The sequence below is a fragment of the Hemitrygon akajei genome, chromosome 28 (assembly GCF_048418815.1).
Source record: "Hemitrygon akajei chromosome 28, sHemAka1.3, whole genome shotgun sequence".
Taxonomy (NCBI): domain Eukaryota; kingdom Metazoa; phylum Chordata; class Chondrichthyes; order Myliobatiformes; family Dasyatidae; genus Hemitrygon; species Hemitrygon akajei.
Window position 1 is genome coordinate 2,357,632 of NC_133151.1, and position 14,316 is coordinate 2,371,947.

Consider the following 14,316-nt stretch of genomic DNA (forward strand, 5'->3'; position numbering starts at 1 on the left):
ACAGGAAAAGTCTCCCTGCTCTTGGCTGTAGGATCTTTCTCAGCAACCCAGAAATTGGTATTTCTCCAAAGAGAATGATGCATTAAATAACGAGATGTGTCAGTGCCTCTAAACAGAGGAAATGGCTTCAAAGGGGAAGTTAAGGAGAATGTGTTCACACAGTGAGTTTCTGTTATATGGTTATATGGCTAAGTTTACGGATGACACCAAGATAGGTGGAGGAGCAGGAAGTGTTGAAGAAACGGAAAGGTTGCAGAGAGTCTTGGTCAGTTTAGGAGAGTGGGCAAAGAAATGGCAGATGAGATACAATGTTGAGAAACGTACAGCCGTACATTTTGGAAGAAGAAATAATCAGGCAGATTATTATTTAGATGGGGAGAAAATTCAAAAATTGGAAGTGAAAAGGGACCTGGGGGTCCTCGTGCAGGATACCCCAAAGGTTAACCACCAGGTTGGATCAGCAGTAAGGAAAGCGAATGCTATGTTGGCATTCATTTCAAGAGGAATAGTGTATAAGAGTAAGGAGGTGTTGATGAGGCTCTATGAGGAACTGGTGAGACCTCATTTGGGATAGTGTGAGCAGTTTTGGGCCCCCTATCTTAGAAGGGATGTACTGATGTTGGAGAGAGTTCAAAGTAGATTCACAAGGATAATTCCTGGAATGCAGGGACTAACATATGAGGAGCGTTCATGGCTCTTGGATTGTATTCATCAGAGTATAGAAGAATGAGAGAGGATCTCATAGAAACATTTCGAATGTTGAAAGGGTTGGACAGAGTAGATGTTGGAAAGGCTGTTTCCCTTGGTGGGTGAGTCCAGGACAAGAGGCCACAGTCTTAGAATTAGAGGGTATCCATTTAAAACAGAGATGAGGAGAAATTTTTTTAACCAGAGGGTCATGGATTTATGGAATTTATTGCCACATACAGCTGTGGAGGCCCGATCATTGAGGGTCTGTAAGGAGGAGATTGATAGGTATCTAATTAGTCAGGGTATCAAGGGATATGGGGATAAAGCCAGAAATTGGAACTAGACGGGAGAATAGTTTAGCTCATGGTGGAGTGGCAGAGCAGACTCAATGGGCTGAATGGCCTACTTCTCCTTTGTCTTGTGATCTTGTGAAGTTTAAATAAAGGGATTAGACAGATACTTGAGTCGTTAAAAAGTAGGAAAAGAGCAGGAAGTGTATGGAGAGACTTATTCACCAAAGAAGCAACGTAGGGTCAAAAGGTTAAACAGCCTCCTGCCTGATAATTTCGATAGGTACACTTAATGTCAGAGAAATGTTTACAATATACATCCTGAAATTCTGTTTCTTCACAAACATCCACAAAAAGAGGAGTGGCCCAAAGAATAAATGATAGTTAAATGTTAGAACCCCAATGCTCGCCCCCCCCCAGCTAGCCCCACCAACACATAAGCAATAGCAAAGCAACAACCCCCCCAGCAAAAAAAAGCATCTGAACCCTCCACCGAGCACTCAAATGTGCAGAATAGCATCAATATCCCAAAGACTACTTGTTCACCAGGTATCTGACATACCACAGGCTCTCTCTCTCTCTCTCCCTAATTAGGGAGAAAGAGCAGTCTCCATTTCATGTGATTCTAGTAGAAGATTGGTTGCAGAGTGGAGATAAGTCTCTGCAAAAGGAGGTGGAAGGTGTTCCTTCCTTCCTCTAGCCTGCAGGTCACCCTTAAGCACCTGATTAGCACCCCCCCCCCCCCAGATCAGGGACAGGAGCAGGTGGTGGATGGTCGTATGAGCAGCCGGTGCGGATCAAAAGTCCTGGTTATGCGACCACTGATGCCCTTTGTCCTTTCCCCAGCGTCAATAGGATCAAGAAGTCAACCTCTGCCAAACTGTAATAATATAAACACCCAGTCCCCAAGACGAGATTTATTTGAGCGCTTCAGTTGCTTATTTCCTTTAAAACTCAGCCACCGCAGTCAGTCAGTGGTATATTGATAATGAAAATCCTGAAATTCTGTGTCAAAGGAATGAAAATACATTTATTACCAAAGAATGCAGAAATTATACAACCTTGAGATCTGTCTGCTTACAGGCAGCCACAAAGCAAAGGCACCCGAAAGAAGCCGATTTTTTTAAAAAAAGACCAACCCCCAATGAGCTGAGAAAGAGGAGAAAAAAACAAATCGCGCAAACAACAGAAGCGAGCGGCGGCATTCCGGAGCAAATCGAGCCCATAAACCCAAATCCCGGAGCAGCCAGAGTCAACCCATAGCCTCGGTCTCACTTCATCACACAGCGGGGTAAAACACCGCGAAAGTTTGGGAGACACGAAGTCTCACAGCCTCAGTGCCACGGAGAGAGGGATGAACGTCGCAGAAGAGTGAGCGGGATCAGCCCGGTCCCGAAACCCTGCCCTCTCGGTCTCTCTGGGCCGGCGTTTACGTCGTCCGAACACCGGGTCCTGCCACGCACCCGGGAAAGGACCTCGCCGCCCAACGCGAGGCCGTTCTCAAATCGGCTCGGCTCTTAAGATTGATCGAACCTCACTCCTGGTTTAGGCATCCTACTCACTCATAATGTTTTTTTCTTCTTCTAGATGAAGTTCAATCTGTCGGAGTGCCGAACGACAGTGGCCATCAGGAGGTGATTCGCCTGTTTAAAAACTTCATGTGGAACCCCTGGACCAGTCCTCCACTGCCTGCAGTTCTGTCCACTAGTGCAATAAAGTACCCACACAGGGATAACGATGGAGGAGACAGGTATACTATAAATACAAAGTCAAGTTGCCACAACTTTATAATTGTTCTCCAGATTTAGACGCCGTTCCCCAAGGGTTCGTGACGAAAGCCTGAGGTCAACCGTGCGTGGATCAGACCTTGCAGTGTTTACGTCTATTGTCTTGGTCAATGTGGAGCAACCCAATGACTTTCTGTGGATCCATAACGAAAGATCTCACTTTAGGGTCTCTTTATCTCATGTCCTCGTTCCTTATTGCTATTTATTTATATTTGTACTTGCACAGTTTTTTTTTACTCTCTGATCCTGCTTACAGTTACTATTCTATAGATCGGCTGAGTATGCCCGCAGGAGAGTGGCTCAGGGTTGTATGTGGTGACATATCCGCACTTCGATAATAAAATCTACTTTGAACTTTGAAAGGGGGGGGGCTTGAGTAATGAGCGCGTGCTGCTAAGGAAATTGCTCCCCCCCAGGTTGCTATCTATCGTGGAGGATCAACAAACCACCTCCACTGGGTCAAATCATCAAGCTTAGCAGCCCGTCCTGGGGTTGGCGGACTGTCTCTGAGTGTGAGCGGGTGTCTGGGTGGTTGGGAAGGAGGAAAGGGGCTTGTTTCTTGCTGTCGTGTTTTTGATGTTGTTGCTTGTGTTGTTCTGTTGTACAGTTTGGGCATGAAATGGTACAGTTGGAATGTTGTGGTGAGGTTGTATAAGACATTGGTGAGACCAAATTTGGAGTATTGTGTGCAGTTTTGGTCACCTAATTACAGGAAGGAAATTAATAAGGTTGAAGGAGTGCAAAGAAGGTTTACAAGGATGTTGCCGGGACTTGAGAAACTGAGTTACAGAGAAAGGCTGAATAAGTTAGGACTTTATTCCCTGGAGCATAGGAGAATGAGGGGTGATTTGATAGAGGTGTATAAAATTATGATGGGTATAGATAGAGTGAATGCAAGCAGGCTTTTTCCACTGAGGCCAGGGGAGAAAAGGTTAAGGGTTAAGAGGTCATGGGTTAAGGGTGAAGGGGAAAAGTTTAAAGGGAACATTGGGGGGGGGGCTTCTTCACACAGAGAGTGGTGAGAGTGTAGAATGAGCTGCCAGATGAAGTGGTGAATGTGGGCTCACTTTTGACATTTAAGAAAAACTTGGACAGGTACATGGATGAGAGGGGTTTGGAGGGATATGGGCCAGGTGCAGGTCAGTGGAACTAGGCAGGAAAATGGTTCAGGACAGCCAAGAAGAGCCAAAAGGCCTGTTTCTGTGCTGTAATGTTCTATGGTTCTATGTTATTGTTGGTGTCGGAATGGGCGATGACACTTGTGGGCTGTCCCCAGTCCATCCATTGGTTGTGTCAGTTGTTAACACAAATGACGCATTACACTGCTGTTATATACCCCTAGGGTTCATTTTTTTCTGTGGACTGCCACTTTAAAATGCCGAGAGAATGAATCTGACTTTTGGACACTGTTGAATTTCTGCTGACCGCAGAGTCACTTGGTTACTATGCTGAGAGTCAAGATGGATTCGGTCAGTGGAAGACACCGGTGAGTCAGTCGCTGGTTTAAACTTTCAGTAGCCCAAAAGGGATGAGTTATGATCAATCCGGAGTATTGATAAATGACTCTCATGACTTGCTGCAATTAGAAGAAGTTTGCAGAGAGAGGAGAGGTTTGAAACAGAAGAAACCTAGTGACAAAGAGATCACTGTCTGGACTCTCTCTCTCTAAGTAGCCCGTAAGGGTGAGTTTGATTCCATTCGAATATGGAAGTGTGTTTGTCAAATAGTTAATCCGCAGGAGTGGGTTCTCTGGTGAGGGGAAAACCTTTGTGAATACTACGTGTGTGTTTACCCTTTGTCTGGGTGTGGCATTTCACTGAAGGAAGGCACCCCTGTGGCAAGTAAGTGTTGGGAGTTATTTCGTATGTTGTGGAACTGCATAAATGGCTATCACGTTGTGTGTGATTGGGGTAACCTTGTGGAATCTACCAGTGTGTCACCCCTTGCCTGGGTGGTGGTTCCCTTGAAGATGGCAAATGGGAATTCCACAATGCCAGCACCTTCAAGTTGCCCTCTGAATGGCACAACCTCTGGGCTAGGAAATGTATAAATATTCACATCCCTTCCCTGTTGTAAATTCTGAATTCTGAACTCTCTAGTGAAGAGCTTGGCAGAAACGCCTTCACCAACGTGGTAGTGGTTCAGAAAAGCCGCATGCCGCTACCTTTTCAAGAGCCGATAGGGAAGGATGATTAGTGCTGACTTTCTGACAGCAAAAGAGAATGGAAGAGGTATTGTATGACAATGCAGTCAAAGGAGTCTCTGATAGAGAACAGACTGAATCCCGGACTTTCCTTTACAACAAATTGATTTCCTCAGGACCGTATGGTCTCCGCCTGAAACACCAACTGGACTCTTTTCCACAGACGCTGCCTGATCTGCTGAGTTCTTCCAGCATTTTGTGTGTGTTGCTTGGATTTCCAGCATCTGCAGAGTTTCTCTTGTTTGAGGACCGTATTGTTCTCCCTTACTATCTCTGTTATTTATTGTAAACACCATTAGTTATAGTATTGTACTTGAGATACCTGCATGAATCAGTCAATGCTTGTTACAGAATCAAATGGGGTTGAATACGTACATGATATCCAGCTGTTTCATCTCTCTGCATCACCCAAGGGAATGCACAGAATTGCCAGGAAAGATTCGAACAGAAACATTTCCAGTTGCACAGAAACCACTTTATTCTGTAATTTCTCTTATAATACATCTGGTAAAATTTGGATTTCTTTCGGCTTTGAATCCTGCTGCTTTTAATGACGGCATCTACATCAGTTAATTTGACAGCCTCAAGGATTCAGTCGCTTCAACCCAAGTCATCAAGTCCATTCAGTTAAGTTGTGAACTTCCTGAAGCCACAAGAAATCCTCCTGAACACAAGAGAACATGGAAGTATGAATGTCACGGTCCAGACAGATGATATACAATCTACAAAGTATCAGTTGAAAACACAATGACAGTGCTTCTCCTTATAGATGCTGCCTGGCCTGCTGTGTTCCACCAGCATTTTGTGTGTGTTGCTTGAATTTCCAGCATCTGCAGATTTCCTCGTGTTTGCAGTTGAAAACATTTAGTTGAGTGCTTGAACTTAAGTGCATCCAATGTGTTTACAAAGTTAATTTGCTTTCTTCCATATAAAAATCTGATAATTCGCAACAATGGGAAGATCTGAGGCTGATTTCCCCATCCAACATACTTCAATTACTTCATACTTATCAGGATCGGGATCTCCACGTGTATTCCACGCAGGAACTCCCCAGCTGACCTGACCTTCCATAGTTAGCTTCTGAACCATGGTTTAAATAAGCCACAAACACGAGAATCGCCAGATACTGGAAATCCAGAGTGACACACCCAAAAATTCAAGTCGCAATATCATAACTTTTTTTTTAAAGTAGCAGGATTCGTGAGGTAAATTTGCCACCATTACTGCTACTATCATTCTGGTCTCCAGTCCTAAGTTATGGATTTCTTTCCCTCAATTTTTCCCCCTCTTTACTCAATCTCCTCTTTAACACCCATTGCTTTGAGCAAATCACAACAACAAACTGCCCGTAACATCGCTGGCATTTAGGACAGCAATGAAGGTCCTGCATCCCTGGTGGTGTTCAGGCTGTTCATCGTGTCAGTAACTTCCTCTCGGTTTTCGCCACTGTTAGCCATGAAAGTCACGGATGGAGACTCAGGAATACCGTCTCACTCAGATGCAGAAGGATTCTTCATTGTTATTTCTGTAACAATTTTGTTTGACCAGTCAGAGTTGTTAGCACTGAGGTGACCCCCCTGAACCTGGAGGATGGGTGGACCACTCTTAGTCTGGCCTCTACCCTTTGACCTGGTTGGCATGGTTGACCCTACCAAGATCCAAAGCACTTGTTGACTCCAGCTAACATAGCTTTCCAAGTCATTGAGGCACGCAAGCCCCTGAACCCTATGACGTTTGAGGACGTGAAATAAAACGTTATCGATTTTTCTTTGCCATGATGTATCTTTCATCAAAAATGTGGCATCACATAAATGGACATTCTATTTTATTATGCAGCTTTCTCCATTTGGCGCCAACTTGAAGTTGGTACTTCAATGAGCAATCTGATCTTCATGGATAATCTTCAGTGAAGATTCTGTTATATGATTTTTTGCTAGCCAGTGTTTCAGAATCAGAATCAGATTTAATGTCGTCGGCACATGCCGTAAAATTTGTTAACTTTGCAGTACAATTCAATACATGATAATAGAGTGGCAGAGTCATAAAGAAGTACAGCACAGAAATAGGCCTTTTGGCCCATCTAGTCTATGCCAGAACCATTTAAACTGCCTACCCCAATCAACCTGCACTAGGACCATAGCCCTCCATATCCCAACTACCCACGTAGCTATCCAAGCTTGTCCCGGTAGCTCGGTCCACACTCTCACCACCCTCTGAGAGAAGAAGGTTCCCCTCATATTCCCCTTAAACATTTCACCTTTTGCTGTTAACCCATGACATCTGGTTGTAGTCCCACCCACCCTCAGTGGAAAAAGCCTGCTTGCACTTACTCTATCGACATCTCGCATAATTTTGTATACCTCTATCAAATCTCCTCTCAATCTTCTACATTCTAAAGCATTCAGTCCTAACCTATTCAATCTTTCCTGATAACTCAGGACCTCCAGACCTGGCAACATCCTTGTAAATTTTCTTTGAATTTGTTCAAGCTTGTTTACATATTTCCTGTAGGTAGGTGACCAATAGAGAGAAAAAAGAAAACTTAATTACTGTGTGTGTGTGTGTGTGTGTGTGTGTGTGTGTGTGTGTGTGTGTGTGTGTGTGTGTGTGTGTGTGTGTGTGTGTGTGTGTGTGTGTGTGTGTGTGTGTGTGTGTGTGTGTATACACATATATATATAAAATAGTTAGATTAAATATGTAGTGCAAAAATAGGAAGTAAAAGAGTAGTGAGGTAATGTTCATGGTTTCAATGTCCATTCGGAAATCGGATGGCAGAGGGGAAGAAGCTGTTCCTGAATCGTTGAGTGTGTGCCTTCAGGCTCCTGTACTTCCTTCCTGATGGTAGCAATGAGAACAAGGCGTGTTCTGGGTGTTGGGGGTCCTTAATGATGGCCGCTGCCTTTTTGAGGCACTGCTCCGTGAAGATGCCACGGATACTACAGAGGCTAGTGCCCATGATGGAGCTTTCCAAGAACAGGTCTGAGGCTGGGTTATTATGCAGTGAGTGATTCACATCCTGACGTCCCAATGCCTTTTTATGTCATGCCAAGCACGAGTCCAGCGTCCACACTCAACTGGATAAGTATAACTCAAACAACACACAACAGTTACACATCACTTTGGAAGGCTGAATCTGAAATCAGGATCCAGGGTCCTCTTACTATCTTTCATGTCAGTTAGTCCTGACGAACTGACGAACAAAACGTCGACAGTGCTTCTCCCTATAGACGCTGCCTGGCCTGCTGTATTCCACCGGCATTTTGAGTGTGTTGCTTGAATTTCCGGCATCTGCAGATCTCTTCGTGTTTGCTTTTTAGATTCGGGATTAATGGCAGGATTCTTAACAGTATGGGGAAACAGAGAGATTTTGGCTCCACATCCACAGATCCCTCTAAGTTGCCGCGCAAGTTCTTAGGGTTGTTGAGGTGTTTGGTGGGTTGGTCTTTGCTAGTTGGGAGACTGAGTTTGAGAGCCATGAGCCACTCACTGGAATTTAGAAGACTGAGGGGGGATCTTATTGAAACGTAAATTCTAAATTCTAAAGGGATTGGACAGGCTAGATGCAGGAAGATTGTTTCCAATGTTGGGGAAGTCCAGAATGAGGGGTCACAGTTTAAGGATAAAGGGGAAGCCTTTTAGGACCGAGATGAGGAAAAACTTCTTCACACAGAGAGTGGTGAATCTGTGGAATTCTCTGCCACAGGAAACAGTTGAGGCCGGTTCATTGGCTATATTTAAGAGGGAATTAGATATGGCCCTTGTGGCTAAAGGGATCAGGGGGTATGGAGAGAAAGCAGGTACAGGGTTCTGAGTTGGATGATCAGTCATGATCATACTGAATGGCAGTGCAGGCTCGAAGGGCCGAATGGCCTATTCCTGCACCTATTTTCTATGTTTCTAGGTTGCAGCTCTATAAAAATCTGACTTAGACCACACTTGGAATATTACGTTCAGATCTGGATGCCTCATTTTAGGAAAGAGGTGGAAGCTTCAGAGCGGATACAGAGAAGGATTTACCAGGGCACTGGAATAGAGAGCCTGTCTTATGAGGCAGGCTGAGAGAGGCAGGGCTTTTCTCTCTGGAGCAAAGGAGGATGAGAGGTGACTTGATAGAGGTGTACACGATGATGAGAGACATAGATCGAGCAGACAGCCAGAGACTTTGTCCCAGGTCAGAAATGGCTAATACGAGGGGGTACAGTTTTAAGGTGATTGGAGGAAAGAATGGGGGGGGGGGGATGTCAGAGGTGAGTTTCTTTTACCCAGAGTTGCGGGGTAGTGGAACACACTGTCAGGAGTGGCGGTGTTCAAGGAAGATGCATTTAAGAAGCTCATAGACAGGCACATGGATGATTGAAAAATGGAGGCCATGTAGGGGGGAAGAGTGAGTTGATCTAAGAGCAGGTTAAACGGTCAACATAATATTGTGGGCCAAAGGGCCTGTACTGGTCTATGTTTATGTTCTGTGTCATGGCTTTGACGCTTTGAGCAGAGACACTTGCTCGGCAAGGCGACTCAAAGCACGCTCCCAAACTCGGACCTTCTATCACCAGGCAGGAGAGGAGGGGGCAGCATGCACAGGGGAGAACACTAACTGCATTTTCACCCTGCAAGTCGGTCAGCATCCTTTGTCCATTAAATATCGCCACTGCCTCATTGCTATCGGTTTAAATCCTGGAATTCCTCAACCACAGCTGTCGGGTGGCAGCTTCAGTACAGACTGCAACAGTTTAACACAGTAGCCTGTCATCGGCTTCTCAAGAGTACTTAGAGATGCCAGTGATGCTCCGTCCCACAAATTAATTACAATAAATACATCCCAACAATTGCCCTGTCTGAAGCTACACACACAAAAGGCTGGAGGAAAATAGTAAACAGTTAATGTTCCGGCTAAGACCCTTCCGCAGAGTCCTGATGAAGGGTCACCCATGCCAGGTCAAAGGGTAGAGGCCAGACTAAGAATAGTCCACCGGTTCTCCAGGTTTGGGGGTTCAGCTCAAGACTAACAGCCCTGACTGGTCAAACAAAATTGCTATGGAAACAGCAATGAAGAATCCTTCTACATCTTAATCTCCAGTCGGGACATGTGTGTGACTGATAGTAGTAAAAATTGAGAGGAAGCTACTGATACAATGAAGGAAACTCTGAACACCATCGGAGATGGAGGACCTTCATTGCTGCCCTAAATGCCTGTGGCATGACGGGCAGTGAGTTCCTTATAACCTTCTTGAAATTTCATAAAGATAAGTTGGACTGTTATCATAATTATATAACCATATAACAATTACAGCACGGAAACAGGCCATCTTGGCCCTTCTAGTCTGTGCCGAACGCTTACTCTCACCTAGTCCCACCGACCTGCACTCAGCCCATAACCCTCCATTCCTTTCCTGTCCATATACCTATCCAATTTTACTTTAAATGACAATATTGAACCTGCCTCTACAAACATCTACTGGAAGCTCGTTCCACACAGCTACCACTCTCTGAGTAAAGAAGTTCCCCCTCATGTTACCCCTAAACTTTTGTCCCTTAACTCTCAACTCATGTCCTCCTGCTTGAATCTCCCCTACTCTCAATGGAAAAAGCCTATCCACGTCAACTCTATCTATCCCCCTCATTATTTTAAATATCTCGTCCCCCCTCAACCTTCTACGCTCCAAAGGATAAAAACCTTATAGATGATGACAAACCTGATCTGCGATTGCTTTTTCCCGGGTGCTCACATTGCTGCCCTGCCCATCAGACGCCGATCTTGTCGGACCAGATGCTGAGAGTTGTGTGTTTGTTTTCAGTGAGGAGACGAGCGCCGTGCTAACGTGTTCCGTCCGTGGCTGGTGGCAAACTTCATCCGTTGTTTGCTTGGGGGGTCTGCTGCTCCGATTCATGCAGGGATTTGTTGTGTTCATTTCTAGTTGTCTTTTCCTGGTGCCTGTTATGAACATAGAACAGTACAACACCAGTACGGGCCCTTCAGCCCACAATATTGTGCCAAACCAGCGAAAAAAGTAAATCAAACCCCCCCCCCCGCCCAAAACTAATTCCTCCTACCGACACGACGTCCATATTCCCCACCCCCCTTCCTCAACAAACAGTTTAAATGCCAGGCCTAATTGGAAAGGGAGGCAGGGCACTACCCCCAGTGTGCGTCGAGGTGATTGAACCTGTCGATTTAAGCGCTGAGCCGGATCGAAAAGGTCGGGGTGTTGGGAACCGAGGTGAGGGACGAGCCGGTTCGGATCATTGCTCTGCGCTGAACGATGGGACTCCGCGGTCTTCGGTTCAGAACGCTATTTGTTTGCACGATGTGTTTTTTTCTCTCTGCACATCAGCTGTTCGATGGTCTTCAATTTTTTTTTAATATATGGGTTCTTTTGGGTTTCTTTGCTTTGTGGCTGCCGGTTAGGAGATGAATCTCAAGGTTGTATAATGTATACATAGAACACTATAGCTCAGTACAGGCCCTTCAGCCCTCCATGTTGTGCTGACCCATATAATCCTTTAAAAAAAAGTACCAAACCCACACTACCCCATAACCCTCTATTTTTCTTTGATACTTTGATAATAAATATATTTTTAACTCCTCACATTCAAGTACCGATCCAACCATCTCTTAAAAGATGTATTTGCCTCTACCAGATTACCAGGCAGTGTACTCCAGGCATCCACCACTCTCAGAGTGAAAAAAACTTACCCCTCACATCCCCCTTGAACCTATCCCCCTCACCTTCAACGCATGCCCCCTGATATTAGACATTTCAACCCTGGGAAACAGATACTCCCTGTCTACTCTGTCTATGCCTCTCATAATCTTGTAAACCTCTATCAGATCTCTCCTCAGCCTCTGCCATTCCAGAGGAAACAACCCAAGTTTGTCAAGCCTCTCAGTATAGCATTTGCCCTCTAAACCAGGCAGCATCCTGGTAAACCTCTCCTGCACCCTCTCTGAAATCTTGACATCCTCCCTATAGTGTTCAAAAGTGACTGTGGTTTCTGGGGTCACACATTCATTACTGTGAGAAAGAATGTCCACTGATACCAGTGATGAATTTACACAATAATTAGATACTTCATGGAAAATCTTTAGTGCAAATACGATATCAGGATTGACTGGCTGCATCTGGACTGGTATGGAAACGCCAACTCAGACTTCAACTACTGCACAGAGTCTTGCCATCTTCAGAAGTTTTCTGATGACTCTGCCATAGTTGGATGCATCAGCAAGGGAGATGAGGCTGAGTACAGGGCTACAGTGGGAAACTTTGTCACATGGTGCGAGCAGAATCATCTGCAGCTTAATGTGAAAAAGACTAAGGAGCTGGTGGTGGACCTGAGGAGGGCTAAGGCACCGGTGACCCCTGTTTCCATCCAAGGGGTCAGTGTGGACATGGTGGAGGATTACAAATACCTGGGGATACGAATTGACAATAAACTGGACTGGTCAAAGAACACTGAGGCTGTCTACAAGAAGGGTCAGAGCTGTCTCTACTTCCTGAGGAGACTGAGGTCCTTTAACATCTGCCAGATGATGCTGAGGATGTTCTACGAGTCTGTGGTGGCCAGTGCTATCATGTTTGCTGTTGTGTGCTGGGGCAGCAGGCTGAGGGTAGCAGACACCAACAGAATCAACAAACTCATTCGTAAGGCCAGTGATGTTGTGGGAGTGGAACTGGACTCTCTGACGGTGGTGTCTGAAAAGAGGATGCTGTCCAAGTTGCATGCCATCTTGGACAATGACTCCCATCCATTCCATAATGTACTGGTTAGGCACAGGAGTACATTCAGCCAGAGACTCATTCCACCGAGATGTAACACTGTGCGGCATAGGAAGTCATTCCTGCCTGTGGCCATTAAACTTTACAACTCCTCCCTCAGAGTGTCAGACACCCTGAGCCAATAGGCTGGTCCTGGACTAATTTCCACTTGGCATAATTAAATTATTATTATTTAATTATTTATGGTTTTATATTGCTATATTTCTACACTATTCTTGGTTGGTGCGGCTGTAACGAAACCCAATTTCCCTCGGGATCAATAAAGTATGTCTGTCTGTCTGTCTGTCAATTCCCAGCAATGGAAAAGGTTATAGGGAGTAGTGGACACAGCCCAGTCTATCACAGGAAAAGCCCTCCCTATCCTTGAGCACACTTATTACATAGTCAAATGTCACAGTCTCTTGTGTGTCTGTGTTCTTGGCCATCACTGGAAAGCAAAACCACATTTATCACCCATCCCTAACTGCCCCTTGAGAAGGTGGGGTGGGGGGTGAGATCAGCCACCCCCTTGAACTGCGATGGTCTTTACGTTGAAGGTGCTGTTGGGGAGGGAGTTCTGTGGGTTTAGACCCTATGACAGTGAAGGAATGATGATAGGTTTCCATGTCAGATCAGTGTGTGGCCATTGGATGATAAGATATAAGAACTGAATAAGTCAATTCGACCTATTGGGTCTGCTCCTCCATTCCATCATGGCTGATTTATTACCCCCTCAACCCCATTCTCCTGTCCTCTCCCTGTAATCTTTGATGCCCTTACTAATCAAGAACGCATCAACCTCCACTTTAAATATACCCAACGATTTGGCCTCCACAGCCATCTGTGGCAATGAATTCCACAGATTCACCACTCTCTGGCTAAAGAAATTCCTCCTCATCTCTGCCCTAAAGGGATGTCCTTGTATTCTGAGGCAGTGCCCTTGGGTCCTAGACTGTCCCACTGTGGAAAACATTGTCTCCATGTCCACTCTATCTTGATATTTGATAGGTTTAATAAGAACCCCCCCCCCCGTTCTTCTAAACTCCAGTGAGTATCAGCTCGACCCTGTCTCTTAGAAGCAATGCAATGCAGTTCAAATACATAACTACATCATTGAATCTTTGCAACATCCTGAGACAAGTTAAACAAAAACAAACGGGGATAGTATTAATCCAGAGATCTGCTTCTATGAAATTTCATATAAAACAGCCATATTTCAAGGTCCCTGCTTTGCAGGGCTGCATAGTAGCATAGCGGTCAGCAAAACGCTTCATAGCGCCAGCGATTGAGGCTCAGTCTCCACCCCTGTCTGCAGAGAACTTGTACGTTCTCCCTGTGACCCCCTGGTGCTCTGGTTAACTCCCACATTCTAAGGTTAGGGTTGGTAAGTTGTGGGCATGCTATGTAGGCCCCAGGAGCATGGCAACGCTCATGGGCTGTTCCCAGCACATCCTCAGACTGTGTTAGCTGTTGACATAAATGACACGTTTCAATGTTACAATGCACATCAGAATCAGAATCAAGTTTAATATTACCGGCGTATGTCATGAAGTTTGTTAATTAGAAAAAAAGAAAACTTAATTACAGTAAGT

General features: G+C 45.2%; 1 protein-coding gene across 1 annotated transcript in view; it reads right to left on the reverse strand.

The window, feature by feature from the left end:
• Nucleotides 1-5,502: 5,502 nt before the first annotated feature.
• Nucleotides 5,503-14,316, reverse strand: part of top6bl (TOP6B like initiator of meiotic double strand breaks) — a 28,411-nt gene continuing 19,597 nt past the window's right edge. Inside the window, exons 6-7 of the mRNA XM_073031152.1 lie at nt 10,664-10,902; nt 5,503-5,634 (exon numbers count right to left, since the gene is read on the reverse strand). Of these exons, the coding sequence (XP_072887253.1) occupies nt 5,584-5,634; nt 10,664-10,902 (290 nt within the window). The 3' untranslated portion in view covers nt 5,503-5,583. The remainder of the gene's footprint in view (nt 5,635-10,663; nt 10,903-14,316) is intronic.